General features: G+C 42.4%; 2 protein-coding genes across 4 annotated transcripts in view; one reads left to right on the top strand and one right to left on the bottom strand.

The window, feature by feature from the left end:
- CRYBG1 (crystallin beta-gamma domain containing 1) overlaps positions 1-20,926 on the top strand; it is a 189,330-nt gene extending 168,404 nt beyond the window's left edge. For all 3 annotated transcript variants that reach the window (XM_057311159.1, XM_044388843.3, XM_044388844.3), the window contains 11 exons: positions 224-350; positions 442-587; positions 7,155-7,281; positions 7,486-7,518; positions 8,450-8,562; positions 10,054-10,183; positions 12,809-12,948; positions 14,594-14,717; positions 15,128-15,286; positions 16,817-16,979; positions 19,395-20,926. In XM_057311159.1, coding sequence (XP_057167142.1) covers positions 224-350; positions 442-587; positions 7,155-7,281; positions 7,486-7,518; positions 8,450-8,562; positions 10,054-10,183; positions 12,809-12,948; positions 14,594-14,717; positions 15,128-15,286; positions 16,817-16,979; positions 19,395-19,483 — 1,351 coding nt within the window. In that variant the 3' untranslated portion in view covers positions 19,484-20,926. The remainder of the gene's footprint in view (positions 1-223; positions 351-441; positions 588-7,154; positions 7,282-7,485; positions 7,519-8,449; positions 8,563-10,053; positions 10,184-12,808; positions 12,949-14,593; positions 14,718-15,127; positions 15,287-16,816; positions 16,980-19,394) is intronic.
- RTN4IP1 (reticulon 4 interacting protein 1) overlaps positions 15,125-22,930 on the bottom strand; it is a 51,355-nt gene continuing 43,549 nt past the window's right edge. Inside the window, exon 9 of the mRNA XM_026511712.4 lies at positions 15,125-22,374. Within this exon, the coding sequence (XP_026367497.2) occupies positions 22,267-22,374 (108 nt within the window). The 3' untranslated portion in view covers positions 15,125-22,266. The remainder of the gene's footprint in view (positions 22,375-22,930) is intronic.

Here is a 22,930-nt window from a genome sequence, read left to right as displayed (position 1 = left end):
GCTGAAGGCAGACGCTTAACGACTGAGCCACCCAGGCGCCCCAGTCTCTTAAATTTTAGAGAAGAATTCCAATAGTCATAGCGCATGAAGTCTGTGTCTAGCTTCATAACTATTAGTATTTGTTAATGAAACTGATAAACACATGGGAAAAATCTTAGCACTGATGAAAACTACTACTCCTTCATGTTTTGTTTTGTTTTGTTTTGTTTTGTTTCTGTTGCAGTTGGGTTGCTTATGAGAAGCCTGGATTTACAGGTCATCAGTATTTGCTTGAAGAAGGAGAGTACAAGGACTGGAAAGATTGGGGAGGTTACAATGGAGAACTTCAGTCTTTACGACCTATATTAGGTGTAAGTTAAAGAAAAGCTAATAGCTAATACTTGATCTTTTTTGAATAATAAATGGCTAGCCTTTGAATTTTGATTTTTTTTTTCTAAATAGGATTTTTCAAATGCTCACATGATAATGTACAGTGAAAAAAACTTCGGATCCAAAGGTTCCAGTATTGACGTATTAGGAATTGTTGCTAACTTAAAGGAGACCGGATATGGATTGAAGACACAGTCTATTAATGTACTGAGTGGAGTGTAAGTGAAATGACCCAGTTGGGATTTTTTTTTTTTCCCAGTTGGGATTTTAAACACTTTTACCTTGGGTTGTATTAAATTAAGTGTCTCTGACACAGAGTAGGCAGGCACTCAAAAAATAAGCATATCAATAACTAAACATTAAATCAGTCATTTAATAGGTACTGCCACAATATTTTCATAACTGCTTTTTAAAATCCTTCTCATATAATCTTTTTTTTCATGTGCAATATAATATTGCAGTAGACTTTGGGGTTCCATGAAAAAAACCCACAGATCCACTTCTCTTATCATTCTGCATGGAAAGATCTCCTGGATTTCTTATGATAGGAATCAAATGAAAAATAATGATCTAACATTAGAAAACTGAGGTTGAGATAAAGTCCCATTCGATTTTCCTGTAGTCCTTGCAGGACTTTCTTTTACCCATCAAGCTTCTTCTAGCTGGTCTGAGAATTAAATTGACCTAGATTAACGAGAGGGAAAAAAGCATCAAAGTTAGTTACAGGCTTATGGAGGTCTAATAATGAAATTGAGACCCAAAGAAATAACCAAGGTAGGCAGTTTTTTTATATTTTAGACAGAAAGTACATTTGTTAGAAATTGACAGGATAAAACTTGTGTGGAAGCTTCAGTTAGTAAGGAATTCTAAACAGAATTTGGGCTAATGTAATTAGTAAAAAGTAACAAGGTTTGTTTATACAGCCTTCTCAGCTCTAAATTCTCTGTCTTTGTCTACGAGGGTATGTCTCTACCTCCTGGTACAGGGAGGGTACCTTTCACATGAGAGATTCACTTCCTGTTTTCAGGGAGGCAGAGGAGGGTCTGAGAGTCCTTTGTGCATGACTGTTTCTTAAGTAACTTTACTTTGAAATAATCGATAGCCATTGTGGTCCTTTTTGGGGTGGCCTGCCCTGAACCCCTACATCCTACATTTGCTCTATTTTATTTCTTCACTATTATTTTGACATAATTGTTTCACTGTACCTGGACTTAGCAGTTGAATGCTTTATTAATGCTAATGTCAGCTTTTGTTGAAAGATGATCAGTCAAGATTCTTTGCGATGCACACGACTGCAAGAGTGGAATTTATCAGACTGTATTACCTAAAAGTCCTGGAAAAGATTTTTGCTTCCAGTCATGGCTGGATATCGGGTTTAGACACTGTCATTAGAACTTGCTCTCTGCCTCCTGATGGGCTTGTTTCCTGCGCTGACTTGGTTTTAGGCAGGCCACTTCCATCTGGTGGCCTGAGGCAGCAGCATCTGCTTTTTGTTCTGTGTCCAGTGGAAAGAGCTTCTCTTTCCCACAACAGTTCCAGGTTTGACTATGATTCTCTCAGCTTGCGTCATGTGTGCCTGCCTGAACCAATCTCCATAGTCAAGGAGATGATGGTGCCTGCGTGATGTGGCCAGTCCCAGACCAGGGTAGGGTCAGTCCCACGGGATCCACTTATATGTGATTGGGGTGAGTTGTTCCCCCAGGAATGGCAGAAAGAATGGGGACAGATATCGAATGGGCAAAACAGGTGTCTATTAAAAGAAGTTATACAGTTATTCTTATGATCCAGGTTGACGCCAGTTATAATTTGTTTAAAGTGAGAGTATTCTTAAATAGTTACATGAAATTATTTGACATGGGTTCTGTCAAAAGTGTTTGATGTTAGGTTTTTTTATGTCATGAGTAACTTAGGCTATTTGGATCATTCTAACCTCAATTCTACCATATTTCATGGAGCCTCCTGTAGGATCCCTGGATATCTGAGATGTGTCTACCATGTAATGTGCTTTTACTGTTAGTCACCTTCACCAAATCCTTGTATAGGTTGTTGCTTGTGGCACCATCTTGGCAGGGTGACATCCGGGACTTCTGGGTCTTCATTCTTAGCAGGAAATGCCTTCTACTGGGTCCTGCTATGGTGTCTTAACATTTTAGTCTGCCATAGACAAAAGGTATGGTATGGCAGAAGTCATGTGTCATGTGAAATGTTGCCGTGGCCCTATAGTATTTTATTTTAGATTGCCTTTAAAGTTAATTACTTAGAAGGAAAATAGTTCAGTCTGGAAAAACAGTTGTACATTTTGGTACTCGCCAGGTGTGTTTGTTCCATTAGTCAGAGTCCAGTCATGCATCCTTGCAGAAGAAGCAAAAGGATGCTGGGTAGAACTCCCCTAGGGCATTTATGTAGATTATACTGTTAGCACAGGTAGAATCGTGCCCAGAGACAGTCTTTTTTTTTTTTTTTTAACCCAGCCTTTGTTTACTTGAAATTAGTTTCCTTTACAAAATGTTGCTTTTAAAGGTTTCTATTTTTAGTCATTTCTAGTTGTATTTCCTGGCTTAGGAAATTTTCTTCTGGTGATAGCAGTTGAGTTGTGGTATTGGGGGAAGTTGAAGGGAGGTGTGCACACATCACTCCCCCCCCCCACACACACCACTTCCTTTTAAATTCTGTGGTTGTGGAAGGGCTTCTGTATTTACCAGGGCCAGCTGCTTCCTCATAGTTCATTTAGTTGGTTATCTGACAAATATTTATTGAGGTCTGTTACTTGCAAAGCATTATATTATGTCCTCACAGAAGTTACAGTATTCGTATAAAACATAATCACTGCTACAAAAGACCTAGAGATTAAGTGCTCCGGAATCTACTGAGCAGAGAGAGACTAATTTCCAGTTTGTACACAGGGAGGACTTTGGCCGAAGAGGTGGCGTTGGACCTGGGCCTGGTGAGGTTGATAGATGGAGATGTGCCAACACTAGGGAGGAAGACTAGCCTGTTTGTTTTTAAAAGTTTCAAGGAAAAATGATCTTAATGACTTTTGTCTTCTTGGTAAAATAAGAATTGTAGTTTGGTTCTTCATTTCTCAGTATGGAACGCACAAACTTTTCAGAAAACTTTGGGTGTCTGGGGTCTCCCAGGAGGTTCACTATCACATGGGTAATAAATTCCCTGGGAGGTAAACTCATTTTTAGCTCAGAAACAGAGACCAGCCTTCAGGAAGGATGCTCACGAATCCAACCATGGAGGTGCTGGGAACTGCATTCCGTTTCTTACCGCAACATCAGAAGAAACTCCCTCTCCCAGCTCTACGAAGCAATTTCAAGTTCTGTGCTCTGCTCTTGTTCACATGGTGGAAACTGGGCTAGTCTTTTTAAAACTAAGAACAGAAGGAAATATTTCTAGACTGCAGCTAAAAAAAATTAAAGTGCCATCGTTTTAATTTTTTTCCTTTTCTCTTCCATGGAAGGGCCGGTTTGCCCTGCCGCCCATAAGTTCCGAGTGGTGATCCCAGCAGGCTGGGACCTGCCAGTACTCGTACTCGCTCTCGCCCCACCACCCCCTCCAACCTTACAAACAGGGAAGTGTTGATTCATGTGTACAGAATGTGTTGAAACAAGGACAGTAAGGGATTTTCTTATTACTCAAGTATGAGTTATTGATAGATTGTAGAATCTCAGATCTGCATTTTGGGGCTTTATTTTTACCCTCATATTCATGGGTGATTCATCTGGGGCTGCATCTCGGAAGGAAAACAGCACTACCGTCAATTCAAGTAACATCTTAATAAGTGGTTTGTTTGTTTGAACCTCCATGAATTCAATAGGTTTATGTGGTATTGGGTATTTCCTTACAATTGATTTAGTTTTATAGGGAAATAGAGTATTCTCACTTGTTATTAAACAAAAAAAAAAGTGCTCGGTACAGCTTCCTCTAAGGCTCACTCAGTTGCCTTCTCCTGTGGTCCATCTCTCCCCATTCACAGCCTTTTTCCCTCCAAACCCTGAAGTCAGTCAAGCAAAAAGGCCTTTTAACTCTCTGCTCTCCTTTAACTTGTTACGGTTGCAGAGACTGCGAGGGGTACTTTTTAATGATATGGCTTAACCTCTTTTTCTTTCTTTCTCTTTCTTTTCTTTCTTTTTTTTTTTTTTTTTAAAGTCCTGGTTTTCATAGAGTAGATATTCTTGCTGTGCAAATACTCCCCCCTCCCCAACATAAATTCCATGCCGTCGCTTGGCTGTCACTTCTCTCCATAAGCCAAAGGCTCTCAGGCTCCGTATAGCCTGACGCGTTATCAGCACTGGGATCCTGGGCAACCCCTTACCTATAAATGAAAATATGATCTTTCACAAAGGTTAAGCGACCCCTTCAAAATTATCTGGAAGTTAATGTCATGACCATAGCTGGAACTAGGTCTCCTAATTCTTGACCTTACAATGTTAAAGAATAGGTTTTATTTTATTTTTTTAAAGATTTTATTTATTTATTTGACAGAGAGCCAGCAAGAGAGGGAACACAAGCAGGGGGAGTGGGAGAGGAAGAAGCAGGCTCCCAGCGGAGGAGCCTGATGCGGGGATCGATCCCAGAACGCCAGGATCACGACCTGAGCCGAAGGCAGACGCTTAACGACTGAGCCACCCAGGCGCCCCAAAGAATAGGTTTTAAAAATTGCTGCTGAGGTTCTGAGGTGGGGGAGCAGTATTTTCTGAAACAGACTGGCTGGTCTTCCAGCAGTTTCTCTGTTTAGACGGCCAGAAGGGCACGCACTGACGTTAGCTGTCCTAAGCTACTTGACCCTGGAGATTTTTGTGGTGGTCTTTTTCTCCTTGATTGCTGTTCATTTCCTAAGAGTGACTGCATTTGAGTTTTTGCCTCAAGTCAAGCCCTTTTGACAGTAAAATCAGAATCTGTTCGAGTTCTGCAGCGTGTGGACTGTTTTACGTGTAGCTGGATGGAAGAGTAAACGAAAGGAGACTTGGCAAGTGGCAGCTCGGGTCATGATGGAGCGTGGGGCGCCTCGGGAGACTCGGGCAGGAGCGCGGCCGTCCTTGGCCACTAAGTAATCAACTGTGTCATCCCGGACAAGTCACTTCCCATTCAGAACAAACATAGGGAAAGAGAGTATATTCCTTGTGCAACAAATAATTGCACGTGCTACTTCTCAGCCATGTGTAAGTTCAAGGGCAAGGGTCACCGTTTTCATCCTTGCGTTGCCCTTCAGTTCCTGGCGCGTGGTACATGGCCCGTCGATGTTCGTTGAAAGAATCAATGAATGAACTTTCCTGTGTCTTTAGGTTTTCCTTTCTATAAAATGGGAAAACCTGTACCTGTCTAGATTAAAGGGGTCATAGATGTGAAAGCATTTGGAAAGTTCTGAGTTTATCTACAGGCATATAGGCATTATTCCTTCCAGCTGTGAGTCGATCAGGAAGGGCAGCGGATTAACTCAGGAGGAGACGCTGAGTTATCTCCTGAATGAATACAGAAGAACTGAAGAACTGTCAAAGACTATCTTTAGCTAGGACGTAGCATCAAGAAGTTGGTTTTGTTGATTATCCTTTGAATGTAGCTCACTTGAAAGGTGACAAAAGAAAGCATCCCAGAAGAGATCTTAGTATTTCTGAGTGTTTGTTCAATATTGCCGACTCTACTAGTCATGTCACATCGGAAATCCTGTTCCAAATAAAATTTTAGTTACTTAGCTGTATTTTTTGCTTGTTTTTTAATGGTAAATTTGGAGGAATTTTTTTATTATGCCAATGGACATAAATCCACTCAGGATACGAATTTTGTTTTACAATCAACTTGGTTAAAACCATAACTGTTTGCATAAGAAAACTTATAACCCAAATAATTCTTGCAGTGTTGTGATGACCTTGCAAAAAGGAGAGCAATGTATTTATAAAGACACCCAGCTCTTGAACTTTGATGCGTTATACATAAAGATGATTACACAGAACATCAAGATAGCATAATTGTTAATCATCGTTATTTCAAGTAATATTTGAACTCGGGTATTTCACTACTTCCCTGGGTTTGAATTTCCTGCACACAACGTGAGAGTTCTTATCTCTCTGTGTATACCTGCCAACCCGAAGAATGTGTTTTTCACCCAAAGACTTAAATTACTGTGATTTGTAAAAGAGGTATCATACTTCCGTTCTGCCTCTGATCCTTTCCTCCCTTCCAGCCTTGTCCCCTCCCCCATTCACAGTGTCTCCTTTTCTCCAGTAATGCCCAGTTTCTTATGGTTTCCCAATACACCAGAGTCTGTCACATCTCTGGACCTTAGTACATGCTGTTTTGCCCTAGCTGTATTTTTTTTTAAGCATTTCTTCTATCAGCTTTTTTTCCCCCACTGTGGTTTGTTGTGTAATAGAGACATAGTTTCTTGTAATCATTCTGGAAAAGTATTAATGTTGATAACAAAAAGAACTCTTGCTTGCTTACTAAGAGAACTTTATAGGTACTTCTTGGAAGTCCAGGTTGTTTCCTTAGAATGGAATTAGAAAGAAATACAGACAAATATACCCATTGACACTTTCTCAGGGAATAGGATTTGATAACTGAGAACACCAAAAGGTTCAGGTAAAGATATTCTTTCACTTGTCACTTTTATTTGTCATATGGACAAATCTCCCAAAAGACTACTAGAGAATCAGAAAAATTAAGATTACTGATTATTAAAACAAATGGAAATTTCTTATGATACATATTTAAGTAGGTTTGCTAGTTTTATTATATATGTAAACTTCAACTATAACAAGTCCGTGTTTTTGTTTCTTTAGATGGGTAGCCTATGAGAATCCTGACTTCACAGGAGAACAATATATACTGGATAAAGGCTTCTATACCAGTTTTGAGGACTGGGGAGGCAAAAATTGTAAGATCTCTTCTGTTCAACCCATATGTTTGGTAAGGAGTTATACTTTTATATGAGAATATTTAACTGAATTCTGGATTTCCTTAATGTGTACTTCTGGTTCATGTAATATGTAACATTATAGAAACTATTCTGAGATTATTTTTAACAGTAATTGCTAATGATCTGGAAGGAAAAGCTTTTTCGAGATGTCTGCTCTACTCATTTCCTTCTCTATTCCCTTTAAAAAATTTTAGGATTCTTTCACTGGCCCAAGGAGACGAAATCAGGTAACTTAAAAAATAATCTATTTTTTAATAATTAGGGGCTTCCATTGAAAAGCTGATCTTATGTGTAAAATGTGAGATATTTGGGACATTTTGTTTTACCAAGTTTTATACCTGAAAGCATAATTGTGTTTTAAAATTAGATTTAGGTTTCCTTTATAAATGCTTGATAGCACTTACCCATATCTAAATATTTCTTATAAAATGCTCTTATTATATAAAGTTAAATATGATTATCATTATACCAGATCAGTTTACATTAATACACTAAGATTACCATCTCAAACAATACACAGAGTTATGATAAACAGTAAAATGAATTTTCATATTTGCTGTGTCTGCATTAGACAAACACTTTTTTATATGGTCTCTTTTATATGGCCTCTCACTCAAGCCTTTGAATGCTGACTGTCTGCATCAACTGAAGTGTTACATTTGTTATTTAGGCTTTTTAATGGAAGTGCTCAGAGTTCAGACAGCCCTAATTACAGAGGCACAAACACCCCTGCAGCCTCCTTTACTGGCATACACAAGAGTCTAATAAGTCAGCAAGTATCTTCCATTGAGAGGGAGGAAAACTATACTATGTTTCCAAAATGCAGTTCCTTGTAAATGTTAGAACTGATGAACAATTACTTTTGGCCACAATAAAGCTTTCAAATGCCTCACAGCTTGTTGTGACAGGGTGTTCTACAGAAACCCGCCTCTATTGTTGGATTGTCCTTTGATGTCTCTGAATTAAATAAGCCTGAACGGTGCAGCCAAAGTATTTCTAATTGATCATTAATGTAGAAGTAGAAAATTAAAGGATTTATAAAATTCATAGCAGTTTATCTTAACAAGAGTTAACAGGTCATGTCTGCATCGTTGCAAAGGCTGAATGGGTTAATGTGTTTAGGAAAATAATCTGACGTATTTGTTTACTTTTTTGAAGATTCGGTTGTTTTCGGAACCACAGTTTCAAGGTCACAGTCAAGGTTTTGAAGAAACAACAAGTCAAATTGATGATTCGTTTTCTACCAAGTCGTGCAGGGTTTTAGGAGGCAGGTAAGTCCAGCAGTGGACTGGCAGAGCCTAACAGCGGGGAGAGGGGAGAATTCACATATCAGCAAGTATTCGGTGACACCTTGGTGCTTGGCATTCTACGAAACCACCCAACGATACAAGACCGTGTCAGTACAAAACCGTACCTTGCAGTCTCTGAGCGCCGGACATCAGAGAACATGAGGTCACCATGCCATGTACAGTGTGATTCAGACAAGGTTCTCTACTCTCTAGCCTGTCCTGTCACCTGCAGCGGGACTCCAGATAATCTCTAAGGTGCCTCCCAAGGTAGATTTTTTTTTTAAAACAGGAGTAAGACAGGCATTCTGCATGTCAGGCAGTGCACGGCTGGTGTGGGGCTGGTCTGTATGTGATCAGGGAGCACGCCACCCTAGAGCTGGGGAGAGAGGACGGGATCAGGTCGTGAAGGCTCCCCCTGAGCGTAGGAGTTTAGATGGCTGCCGTAGAAAACACAAGAAGGGAAAGGCAAGGAACTCAAAGTGCCGGGCTGAAAACAGTCTTAAGAAAGCTTTAGAAGGAGGGGAGTCCAAGGTCAGGGAAAGTTGGCCAGGACACCCTGGGAGCCACCTGTGCAGGTGATGAGGAATTACGTCTAATAATAATAATAATAGTAAGGGTGCCTTTAATTGTATAGTTCTTTATGGTCTAAGCAGCACGATCCTATCATTTAGCATTGCACAGTGGAAACTGCACTGGCTTTGCATTCAAGCGCAGAGATGTACCGTAAAATTCCACAGCGTATTAGCACACGCCTCCGTCTCTGTCCCAGTTCCTCTTTATCCCTGGCCCTGCTGCACTTAGTAGGACCAGATATGTACTTTTGTTTTTCATTTATCGTCTGTCTCAGCTCACTAGAGTGTAAACTTTATTGATAGCAGGGATTTCGTTTTGTCCTCGCTTCCGTCCCCAGCAATGGAAAAGTACCCGACACACAATTAGTCCTCAGTAAGCATTTGTTGGATTAAAAGAATGAACAAAAAACCTCACCTCTTCTGGGCAAGCTGGTAAATGACCATGTCACTAATAATGCTGAGGCCCACAGGGACTAAGTGACTTGTCTAAGGCACTGTGGTATTTCGACTCCTGGCCCGGTTCAGACGTGCTGGAAATGAGGATAAGGGAGAGAAATTCCAGGAGGAAATCAGTAGATCCAGGTGGCTGACTAGCTGTGACGGCTGAAGGGTTATTCAGAGAGGACTCGGGCTGGAGAATGGTGGAGCCCATGAGAGGCGCAAGGAATACTGGAAGGTGTGCAGGGAAAAACGTTTCCCAAATGCAAACTAACAGCTGACTTCTTATGAATATTAATTTGCAGCAAGATGGACAGCAGTAAATAGGTCTAGGTATTTTTGAAGAAAGAACAGTTAGCCATATTCATTGTGCTTTATAGTAGGCTACCTCTCAAAATCATACTTCTTGAATAGGAATATTCAAATTACATATTGTACATGTATGTGGTTTTTCCTGTTGTAGCTGGGTTGCATATGATGGAGAAAATTTCTCTGGTAATCAGTACGTGTTGGAGGAAGGCCACTACCCTTGTCTCTCCGCCATGGGATGCCTGCCAGGAGCAACTTTCAAGTCTCTTCGTTTTATAGACGTTGTAAGTATGTCACTGTGAATACAGCGTCACAGAGATGAGGGGCTCACGGAGCTGATGGAGACCAGCAGGTGGGCTTCCTCGGGACTTAAAGTCAGAGCAGAGAAAACGGTTGCTGTAGAACTTTCCATCCTATAACTTTTTGGTCTCTTTGTAGTTTTTCTTTTTTAAGATTTTATTTATTTGAGGGAGAGTGAGAGAAGGAGAGGGAAAAGCAGACTCCCTGCTAAGCAGAGAGCCCGGTGTGGAGCTCGATCCCAGGACCCCAGGACCATGACCTGAGCCGAAGGCAGACGCTTAATCGACTGAGCCAGCCGGGCACCCCTCTTTTCAGATCTGTTTTGGTTTGCTGTTTTCTCAGACTCCATGTGTAGAGTGTTGAGTCATCAGGGGTTAGTTCAAGGCCCCTCTCCTGTCTTGTTGTTTTCCACTGCATACCTGATCCCTATTTCTATTCCTCTCTCCTTTATAGGCACCCATTCTAATGTGTTTGGGATACAGCTTGGATATTCTTACGTTGTTTTTTTTTTTTTAAATCTGCATGTTGGCTTTTAGTTTATATACGGTATGATCTATAGTTGTCATCATTATAAACAACCTAATACTTAACATTAAAAAAATTTTAAGAGCTGTCCATTATGCTGAACGTACATCTAGTTTATTGATTCTAACTAGTGCAAGTATTCATCACCGTATTTTACTTAATACACACACACACACACACACATCCCCATTGACCTGTGTGAGAGTCTCCTGGTGTGTATTTAAAAAGAGTGGATTTGCTGGATTTCACGGGCATGAATATGCAGTTTCTCTAAGTACGGCCAAATTCCACTACTTGAAATCTTTGCTAGCAGAGCATGTGGGTTTCTGTTTTCTACATCATTGCCATTACTGGGTTTTCTCTCACTTTTGAGAGTTTGAAGAAACTGAGCAAAAAGTATCATCTCGCTGTGTTATGTTTCATTATTAGTGAGACCAGTATCTCATAGACTAATTAGTCATTTGGGTTTTCTGTGCAGTGAACTACCTGTTTTATATCCTTCGCGGAGCTCTTGTTTAGTTTCCTGTATCTGTTGCTGTTGACACCAAGTTGCAGAAAGTCCTCGTAGTTGTTCAATCTGGCACTCTGTTTCAGAGACTTGCAGTCCTGTCTGCTCCCAGTTTATCACATATGTAGCTAGTTCAGATGATAGTGTCCCTTTTTGAACAGAAACCTCTAATTCTGATGCAGCCAAAGCAATATTCAGTACAACAAAACATCACGGTAACTTTCAGACGGTCAGGTCCGGGTGTGTCTGTAGTTGTGGAAACGCTGGTTAGTTTTTTGTAGCCGATCTCTCCTAACAAGCTTTAAACATATGTAGTTGGTGACTGGAGTTTTAAAAGTAGGGAGAACATACATGAGGTGGCTTGATCGCCTCCCTTCCTGCCTGTTCAAATAACTAAAATGTTGACCTTTCTTGAGATATGAAAATAGCAGCAGAGAAACATGGAATGATGTGTAAGATTCATTAGCTTATAAACAATAAAATATCTAAAACTTTGATAATCTAACCTGCCTAGAACTCTAAAAGCTATCTCCAAATATATATTAAAACAACAACAACAAAACAAACCCACTTCAGTTGCCAAGTTTTCAAATGCCTTCCTTTAATTAGAACTTGGCATATATGCTCACGCCACTTCTCCTAGTTATGTCGTTTCCTTATATGTTTTATGTAACCTCGTTCCCGCACCATACGAACCTCCTCTCCACCCTCATCTGCTGTTTCCTGCTCGACAGAAATCTTTGTACACGTCAGGGCACATCCACATAAATGAAGCTGTAAGTTGCCGCACCCTAACCACAAAACTTTAAGCAGGGAGGGAATTTTTGATGTATTATTTATGATCTTAGGATTATTATCATTAGAGCTTAGACTGGGGTCAGAAGGGTCTGTAATTTGAAAAACAAGCATGAGCTGCCAGCTTTTTATTTTCTGAAAATGAGTGGACCTCTCTGCTCGTCGTCTTTCAAATGAATGAGGGCTTGAACGTGGGGCTTCCTGGGGTTTTTTGTTGTTATTATTTTATTTTTCTCTCCTTCTAACAATTATTCCTACAGGAAAGCTTAGGAGCACGAGTACACAGAATCTGTTGTCTTACTAACAAAACAAGAAGAAAAGACATTTGAAAAATGCTTATAAGGGGAAGGTTCCTTGATTAGGTCATTACCACTGTCCCCCTAGACCCCAGACAGCCAACATCCTTAGACCCTTACCATTTACTTACATACATGGCTCTCTAGCCCCTCCTTACCCCCAATAAAAAAATGGCAAAATTGAAAATAAGTTACAAGTGTTGATGATTCAAATATCCATTCCTTTGTGCTTAGGATATGTTCCCTCCGCTTTAAAACACCGTTATATTTACCTACCTTTCTATGCCGTAGGAAACCTTCCTGCTCCTCTGTCCTTCCTCCCTTTAGCTCTGGAGAACAGGACCACCGAGATCTCCAGGGAAAGGGACTTTAGGACAGGCTGAGCCTGGTCAGGTCCCGTGATTTGTCCTTAACAAGGTGTTTCTGTATGAGTCCAAATTATCATCAAAGCTGAGTAGCAGAACACTATTTTTGTTCCTCGACAGGAATTTTCTGAACCAACAATTATTCTTTTTGAAAGAGAAGACTTCAAAGGAAAAAAGATTGAACTTACTGCAGAAGTAGTTAATCTCCGATCCCTAGGGTTCAACACACAGATACGCTCTGTTCAGGTGGTTGGTGGCATGTAAGTGACTTACCTTCTTATTCAATAAAATACTTGATTTTTAAAATTAGGTCTGACATTTCTTTCTCTCCTGTGCTACCTTAAGCAAACTGAGATATAACCTCTTATCCCCTTATTTCCTGTAAGGGGTAGTAATTATGCACCTTCACAGTACAGTTTGCCCACTGGGAAAAGCCATGTGCGAGGTCGTTTTCATCTCTTTATCTAGATTTTTAATTTACTTAAGGTAAGGACTTTGACCTTTAGCTCCTCTCAAGTTCCTAGGGGAACCCTTTGCAAACCAGTGCTCAGTAAACACATCGAGCACTCTTTTAGCAAGTAAGAAAGCGAGCTGATTTTTCGTATCCCTTCGAAAGACCAAGTCCTTTGGCTTTGGAGTAAGGGATGAGATCTTCCTTTACCGAGGAATGATTAGAAGATGCTGTCTGTGCACAATGATTAAAGGTCAACGTGGAAAGGTTTTTCTCAGCTTTGAATAATTTTGAAATTAAGATAGAAAAATGAGTAAGGACTACCCACATAATTAGTATACTTTTTAAAGATTTTATTTATTTGACAAAGCAAGAGAGGGAGAAGCAGGCTTCTTGCTGAGCAGGGAGCCTGATGCAGGACTCGATCCCAGGACCCTGGGATTATGACCTGAGCTGAAGGCAAATGCTTAACGACTGAGCCACCCAGGTGCCCCCATGTAATAAATATTTTTAAGAAATTATTTTTCTTTCCCTTATAAAAACAATAGGCATAATCTATCTGTATGCATCAGATATTGGAGGGGCCTACAGTTATTTACAGAACAATTATGGGTTATTATTTTGTTTTTATGATAAAATGGCTAAAATGATAACATTTTAGAGATCCAGGATTAAAAGTAGAGAACATTTTTCATTGACGTCCTATATCAGCCCGAGAGAAAGGCTGCTGGGCTGCCTGCACGCCAGTCTGTACTAGAACCTATACTTTTCCAGGCATGGCACCAGCATCTTGGGGCAGAGACCAGAGTATCTTCAACAGTTTTCCAGATTGAGGAAGATTACACTTGTTTTAAATATTTATCTTTAACCCTTATGTAATACTTAGCATGTACCACACGCTAAGACCTTTACAAATACTATTTAAATAAAAGATTATTACAACTGGGGGCACCTGGGTGGCCAGTCGGTTAAGCATCTGCCTTCAGCTCAGGTCATGATCTCAGGGTTCTGGGACTGAACCCCATGTCGGGCTCCCTGCTCAGCAGGGAGCCTGCTCCTCCCTCTCCCTCTGCCCGTGCCCCCTTTCAAGTATTCTCTCTAATAAATAAAATTTTTTTTTTTTAATTACAACTGAAAATGTTTTACGAAAGCCTCATAGGAAGTACGGGGCAGCCTGTGGAAAGGACCGTATTTCATTGCCTTATTAGAGGGAAACACTTAACCTGTTTCTATTCCGGAATGGATCTTTTGGCATACTCACGTACCAAGAATTTCCTACTGGTCCAGAAATGGGTGCTTTAAGTGTTTTAGAAAATAAGGTAGTTTCCTTTTCTCCCCCAATGTATATTTAAAGCATAAAGCTCAGCGTAAAAATGGGAAGCGCTGTATAAATAATCAGGGCTAACTGTGAAATGGATATTGCCACTTACTGTGGTTTTCTACTGTTTTCCCAGATGGGTTGCTTACGAATATGGCAATTATAGGGGTCGGCAGTCCCTACTGTCGCCAGCAGAAGTCCCGAATTGGTACGAGTTCAGTGGCTGTCGCCACATAGGTTCTCTACGACCTTTTGTTCAGGTATTATTTGTTTTCCCTCTCCAGGTTTTCAATACTCTTCTCTGAAATCTTTTTCTTTTTTGTAAATGTAACTCAACTTTTTAGTTTCAATTTTAAGTATGAAATTGGTCTGCCCCCACCCCCTGAATTTTTGGATTTGGGCTCTGATTCTGGCGCTAAGAGGCGGTGATGGCTTTTGGAAATGCTCCCACCCCCAACATCAGACTGTGGGCTGTCCACAGGCTCCCCGTCTCAGGCACTTTGAAATTTTGACAAACTCTCCTCCTGGAGAAAATCCTACAGCCTCTGAGGGATATAGAAATGATCCCTAGTCCCACCTCCCTCTGATTCCGCCCCTGCTGTCCATGCTTACTCTGTGCTCCTAACAGTACTGCCTGTATATGACTGTTGCCGGCGTCTTTGTCTTCCAGAAACGAATTTATTTCCGACTTCGAAACAAAGCAACAGGGTTATTCATGTCCACCAATGGAAACTTAGAGGATCTGAAGCTCCTTCGAATACAGGTCATGGAGGACGTCGGTGCTGACGATCAGATTTGGATTTACCAAGAAGGATGCATCAAATGCAGGGTGAGCTTCTAGGACTAGATAAGGGTTTGTAATAGTCTCTTTCTTCAGGTAGATGCTATTTAACACTTCCTGGAGCACTTTCAGAAATAAATTAGAAGCTTTTCCATGAAAGTATTTTTTAGCCGATAGAACCAATCTAGGAACTTAAAACGGGAGCTAAATCTAGCACTGATCCAAGAGGGAATATTTGCATCCGTGCCTGATTTCTAGGTAGTAACAGAAGGAAGTGTCTGTGTTATTCTCTCTTTCCTTAATCTACTTAGTATGGTTTATTTCAAGAAGCCCCAGCACTATAAATGCAAATCATTCTTGGTTTGGTTTGGAGGACCCCACAGACTAGGGCGATGAGATATGACCCTGTGTACAACACAATCCATTGCCTAACTGTCATACCTTATAAAATGGGAAATGGCCTGTCTCCCTCTTGCATCACTCCTGCCTGTATATACAAGACATGGCAAAGTTGAATGTAGCGTAAGACTTTATTAGAGAAGCTCACGCTTCTGTTGTAGATAGTCTTTTTAACTCCTTCTTGGTTTTATGGGCTTGACTGTTTGCTCCCGATTTTTTTTTTCTTAAAACTCGGTGCCCCATGAGTCAGCAGAAGGCATACAGCCCTGTGGAAGGGAGCACAGCCTGTTAATTGGGTCTGTGATTGAGGGAGAATCAGAAGTACTGTTTAGACAGGCATTGAAGAGACAGCATGAGAAACAGAAGTGGCTGGACTATAGAAACATAAAAAAAAGCCAGCTTCTGTCTTTGAATTAAATACTTCAAGAAAACAGTGCCTTTCAGCAATTCTAATAAACATTTTAGTGATGTTAACTGTGAACTCAGTAGGTCAGTGAGAAACTATCCTGGATTATCACTCTTTTTATCTCCTATATACTTTTCATAAGCATTTTCTATAGCAGGAGGTGTTACCGTCACGTGAACACAGGACTATACAGTTTGTATATAAAGGATAGATTCACTTCAGAAAAGGACCCTTAAAATCGCTGCATTAAAACACACTCCCCTGCATTTGTATTTTATCCTTTCTCTTTTTACAGATGGATAGCATGCCTTTTTAGAAATTTGTTAGACATTTCTCATGACAAGAGAGTAAACGCAATTTCAAATTTTAAAATAGCAAAATGCCCTCTAAGCCACTTCATTGTTACGACAGCCTTTCAAATTAGAGATGTAGTCACGTTCCAGAAGGGTCAGGCTGAGCAGAGATGCTTAGGTCAGGGGAGATACAGCAACAGACCCCCTGTCTCTGATCATGGTCATTTCTGAAAGGGAGAACTAATGTTCTAAGGTTTCCCTGACTCACAAAGGGCAGAAATCTTACAAGAGACAAGAATGGAGAACTTTCCAGCACCCGTGTCATCTGAAATGAAGGTATAAGTATTTGTTGTTTGATCCCAGTTCCTCTGGCTAACGCTGAAAACAAAGACAACTTGAAAAATCAATTTGTGCCAAGAACTGATCACGGTCCTTGAATGTGTCTCCGTCTCTAAGCTGCCTTGTCTGTCCCATAAGCAGATAGCAGAAGACTGCTGCCTGACGATCGTGGGGAGCCTCGTGACCTCTGGCTCTAAACTGGGCCTAGCCCTCGACCAGAATGCCGACAGTCAGTTCTGGAGCATGAAGTCAGATGGCAGGATCTACAGCAAGTTGAAACCGAATTTAGTTTTAGATGTCAAAGGTAAGAATCCTTTATTTTCTCTGTTGTCTGTACTTAACTAAAAATGAATTTTTTTACTTGTGAAAACGAGCATACCATTAATAGTAAGAGATCCCTTCCTGCGTACCAGCCACTGTGAACACTCCACATGCATTTAGCTCATGGAACCTGCCAGCAACCCTGGGAGCCCCACGTTACCCCCTCCTCCCCTGTCCCATTTTGTAGCCCAAAGAGTGAGGCTCAGAGGGGTTGATCACAGTCTTATACCTGTAAGTGCGGAGGTAGAATATGGTCCTAGGCTGACTCTGAACCATCTGTTTTATTGTAATAGACTAAAAATCACCAAAGGCTCTGCTCTGAGTCCAGTTGAAGATTCTCGTGCGTATGCATGTATCACCTTGTTGAACTAGAGCTCCCTGGTCTTACAAGACAGTTTCAAAACCAAAGAAATGTGACCACATTGACATCATTTTTTTAAAAATATAGATTCATGTTTCTTACGTGATCAGTTTCCTGTCTCAAGGTTAAGAGGTTCCTGTAATCCTTATGAGCTAGTCTCATAGAGCATTTTTTATTCTTTCAACATGTATTTATTGAGTACCCACTATGTGGTGGACTCTTGGCTAGACACTGGGTACCAAAGGGGGGAGGGAAATACGGCCTTGGCTTCAGAATTTCCAATATAGAAGTTCTAAGCACATAGGACTTTTTGCCCCTTGCTACACTGGCACTGGACAGGGAGTAAGATACCTGGCTTCGAGTCTTGACTGACAAGAACTGTGGGACTCAAGGAGCTTCCTCCTTAGGGCTTTGATTTAAAGCTCCAAGATCCCTTCCTGAGTGAGGATTAGTGTTCTGGACGCTTGTGAACTCTAAGTATATCTAGGTAGGGTAGCTGCACTAGTCGCTTGCCTTGTTAAACTGAATTTCAATTGCTCAGAACGTGAGAGAGTGATGCCACCTTGTGGACAAGAGGGAGTAGGGCCTCACAGCCCCCACTGGTGCAGGGGAAATACAAATACTTCTCTGGTCACTTAACAGGAGACTGGGATTTTCATCAACTACAGCTGTTGAACCATTTGTTACCTGCTGACCTTGCCCCAAGATTTGTCAGACCATGGGGCTCTCTTGTAACCTATCTCCTGGTGTCTGGGGAGGGAGGCGTTTTTTGATAAGAGCCATGTATTATCTCAGGCCCTGTCCATTATGACAACCATGGAAGCGGATTCCTCCTTGCTTTAAAAACATCAAGAGTTTGGGATGATCTCCATTCTCCCCAGAGGCAAAAGAATGAAATCAGATGATTTCTCAAGAACTTTCTAGTCTTCCTGATTATAATTAAGATTATGGTATCTTAACATTCTTTCTGCATGTATTACATCATAATCCTAAAGAAAGAAGCAAGACGGCACTGTGATCCGAATACATCCCCAAATCTCAATGGAGTAGAGTATGTGTGGAGAAAGTGGGATTTTGGTGGTGGTAACTTTGTTCCCCACTACACACTTACACATACAGGCCCAGGGCACCTTGCTCTGGTATCTATCTTCTCCTGCCCCTAGATGGGTAGACACTCTAGATTATCAATGATGATAAACAGACTTCTTTAAAGAATAAGAACATTTAATTCTTCTTGGCTTGAGGATGCAGTAGGATTTCAATACCAGTCACACTGTCTCACATCTAAAGGAACAGATTTTGATTTCGATGGAGTCCCTGTGATACAACCTTGGTACAGAGGCTTATGCTAAGAAAGGATAAGGTATTTGAAACGGTATTTATTCAATACTGAAAAAAAAATCAGATAACTTACTTTATACTTCTCCATCAAAAGAAGAGGCCATGAGGCTGTTTTTTTAGCACCCACGTATCTAAATATCGAGTAGGCACCCTTGGAAAGTATTCTTACATTCTGGTGAAAGGGAGTTTAAATTATACTAATTTTGCAAGTACAGTTAAACCACATCAAGTGCTATGAAGTTTCACGTACCAAGTGCGTTCCCAGGAGTGGGCGTGGTGCCCAGTCCGTGTATCTGGGTATCTTTCAAACCTCCCCTTTGCCCTAATACAGCATTTGTCATTGTTCATGCAAAACCTGTTCCAGCTGCCAACCCTTCCACTACTTTCAAGGCCTGGTATAGCGAATCCACAATCACTGAATACATTTCACAATCTCTTTGTACCTTTCCCCTTTTCTAGATTCTTCCACCACTCCCCACCCCATTTCAGACACGTAAAAAGTGAGTGCTTCCTACCTTTAAGTCTTGGGTAGGAAAAGGAGCCTGGAGAGATAGGACATCCTGTGTGGAGTTGTTGGTGCCCATCGGATGGGATGTTAACATAGCCGAGTGCTGATTCACCCTCTCAGCCCAGGCCTTTCTGCTCTGTTTCCTCCAGGCACATTTCCTTTTATTATTTTCCTTTTCTTTCTTTCAGGGGGTTCACAGTATGACCAAAATCACATTATCCTCAACACTGTCAGCAAAGAGAAGTTAACACAAGTGTGGGAAGCCATGGTCCTGTAAACCTGAAGAAAGCAGGAGGACTACTTCTGGAGGGCTTGCAGCTGCTTAAACACAAAAATGGACAGAGCCAGGAGGAAAGGGGACCTGCTCCTTCTTCAGTAACTCTCAGTCCTCCCCTGAATGACTGCCATGACCAGGACTACGGTTTCATCTTTTCAAAAGACTGTAATAGTCTTCGACCAACCATTTGTCCTTCTTTCATTTCCTGCCTTTCTTTCCTTTCAGTAGCTGCTTAACAGGTTGCCTCAGCAGCTTTTGGGTGTTTAAAAAAAAATGTTATATCAAGACTATGTACATTATTTCCAAAGATCGTGACAGGAGAGAACAGGACCAGACTTCGAATAGTCTTTGTGTGCCTACCAGTGCCTTAACAAACACTTTCCAGGGAAGGATAAAAGCTCAAGTTTTAGCATCTGAGGAGAAATAATGTATCAGGCCAATGATTTTGGTTCTGTTTTCTGGAATCAATGATGCTTTATAGCAAAGTGGGGAAAGGCTGATCGAATAAGACATTTTAAGGAACCAAAAAAACAAAATACTATTTTCTTTGTTAGTACTAAGTTTACAAGATTTCACGTCATGTCCGCTAACATTAGCAGGATTTGGAGTATTTAACCCACTTGTGGGCTGCCCTGAAATGTGAGGGACGAGTGTCGTTTAATGCTTTTCTTACAGATGCCCGTATCCTATTCCCATGACCTAGTTTATTGGTCCATTCTCGCTCCTCTACAGTTCGTTCTGAGGCAATGTTCTCTGACCCTTCGCTAAGCTCAGGCCTGTCGCCTCACACGCAGCCTTCCTACCCAGCTGCACGGGCGCAAGGCCTGCGCAGAGCCGCCTCTGGTCTGTGACCTGTTGTCCCTGTGGCCACAGACTCCGGCAGACCTGAGAGATGGGGGAGGGTCAGGAGGGTGACCAGCAAGTCTCCAGAATGCGAACGAAAGAAAGCCTGGAGAAACACTTGTTCAAATCACAGAACGCGGGAAACCCTAAAATGCAGCATTTGAGCGAGTTTACCTGCTGACGACACCCTGGCCCATACGGTGCTATTCAAGCAGTGCATTCTGGTTTTGAACAAAACTGCTAGACCTTCTTTGCAGACGCTTTCCTCTTGTCCTCATTTCATCATCCTTGTTAATAGCGGTGCGCTCATCCCAGGAAGAGCAAACCTCGTTTCCTTCTCATCTGCTCCCGTGTTTCCAGTGCTCAAAGGAGGCTCCTCTCTGGAGTCTCGGGTAGGCAGTTGTGCTCAGGAGCTTAGCTTCTGTTTTACAGTAACGTTTGCACATGTCCAACAGCTGCCAGCAGGTCTGTCTTGTTCTTAGCTGTACAGCTGGGCCTTCAGGCCTTTGTGCGGATCACTACAGCGTGTGGGGGTCAGACATTCTACAATCGCCAGTGTCGAATTCCTCTCTTGAATAAACTTGTTTCTGGTTAACTGTATGCATGAGCGCTGAGCGCGTCCTTACCGTGGACCCTTAGACACGTCACAGGTCAGAACCGGCAGACTGACGAGGAAGAGGCAGGTTTCAGGGTGCTGGAAGGAGGCAGGGCGTTCCAGACTCACTCAGTGGTGGAGGGGCACGCTCCGCTTTCCGAGAGAGGACCCGAGGGTAGGTGAGGTCCTCCCTCGGGAGTCCTGCCCCCTCACTGTACCACCTGGGAGCCCGCCAGGAAAAGAGCGGAGGCTGTTCAGAGGGCAGTCAAAAGTGGCTGGTACCGACAACAACAAGAACATTTTCTCTCTTCTGAAACATATTTGTACTGGTGAGACCAGCCCTTCCAGAGAGAAGCCCTCATCCAACACATTACCAAACGAGTGTCTAACAGGACGAAGCCGAGAAGCAAGTTACAAGACAAGTCTGTGTCCAAAGCTAAAAGCCCGTCGCTGAGGTGCGGTAACGAGGAACACACCAGGAGAGAGACACTTACCTTGAGCGAAGGTCACAGATTCAACAGCTGCAGTGGGCTTACTGCTGGGGTAAGTGCAGGCATTTAAGGTCAGAAACTGGAGAAGGGTTGCCATTTCCATGGAAAAGTCCTCAGAGACGCATGTTTCAATTGCTGAAAAAGGCCTAGCCCTCATGCAAAATGTAAGGGTTTTAAAAAGTTAGGAACTTTAGCGTCCCCTTTCATTTTCTTGAGAGTCAACAACCAAATCACCAGCCCGATGTTATATGTGACCCTGAGGACGGATTCGGCACTCTGAGGGTGGTCGTGACCACAGCAGAGCACAGGAAACCGTGCCCAGCTGCATGCACCAAGGAGCACGGTTTTAAAGCAGGAGTAGCCGTAAGGAGCCACTTCCCGCTGCCATCCAGCCACAGGCCCGGAGCGTTAGCGTCTCACGTGAACAGTCTGAGCTACTGCAACAGAAGATGACCCAGCAGTGGGAAAACCTGGTGTGAAGAAACAGCTGGAAGAAAGCTCTGCAGTCTTCCCGTGCAATTCCTAGGGCAGGCCAAGCGCGGATAGTTGCATATCCTGTCTTGTGTGTCCCTCTGCTTGGCTCAGAGGACTGCTCGGCAAACAGGAACGCAGGGATGTCGGGCAGGGTACTAGGCAGCGCTCCGAGCAGGGTGACAGACTGGGGGGGGGGGGGGCGCTATAAAACGAACCTGTGCTCAGTTCAGAACACAAATAACTGGTAAAAAGGTGTCTGTTTTTTTTACACTTCTATCATGGAACTTATCATCTAATCTGGAAAGCAACGGTTACAGAAACGTCTGGGCCGAGAGGCACTCACCAAATAAGAGCCAACAATCACCACACTGAGTGTTTATTTAAACGACATTAATTACGGTCTTTCCTCTTGCGTGTCCTCTTTCTACCTTCAGGAAGGCTTCCGGAACTTGAGAAAAAGGAAACGTTTTTTCAATAACTGGCTGAATCTGTAAAACACAAGAAGAAGTTGACTGGTGGGGAGGAAAGATGCAGGTTTTCAAGGCAGATCCGTCCACAGTATCCTCACTGCGTCCCTCCAGGCCAGCCTCTCAGTTCTGTCACGTGCTCCTAGGTAAGGCACTGACCGCCACGCCTCTGCCCCGTCTCTTCTGCCGCCTCACTACATCACTGACGCAGCCCAACTGACCGTCGCTCAAGTCTGTCTTCTGTGCTGGTCATGTCATTCTCCTATGCAGAGCCCCTCCACAGCTCCCAGGCCAGGCATTCCAAGGCCGCCACCGTCCCAACCTCGGCCCTCATGCAGACACTACACTTCATCGAAATGACCTACTTATCATTGCCTGAACGTGCTATGTGTGTGCCGCTCGGCCAGCCACCACCCTTCCAGGCCAGGTCTCACACTACCCTGCCTGAGCCCCCAGCCTGCAGTGCGCTCCCTCTGGACTTCTTGGGATGTGGCTGGCCCTCTGCACAGACGGCCTGTTCCAGCAGCACGCATCTCAGCCACCCTGTCGTGTAGGGTAAACACCAAAGGGAGCATCC

The sequence above is a fragment of the Ursus arctos genome, unplaced genomic scaffold (assembly GCF_023065955.2).
Source record: "Ursus arctos isolate Adak ecotype North America unplaced genomic scaffold, UrsArc2.0 scaffold_13, whole genome shotgun sequence".
NCBI lineage: Eukaryota > Metazoa > Chordata > Mammalia > Carnivora > Ursidae > Ursus > Ursus arctos.
The sequence above is the reverse complement of the archived record's forward strand: the minus strand, read 5'-3'. Positions and strand labels throughout refer to the sequence as shown.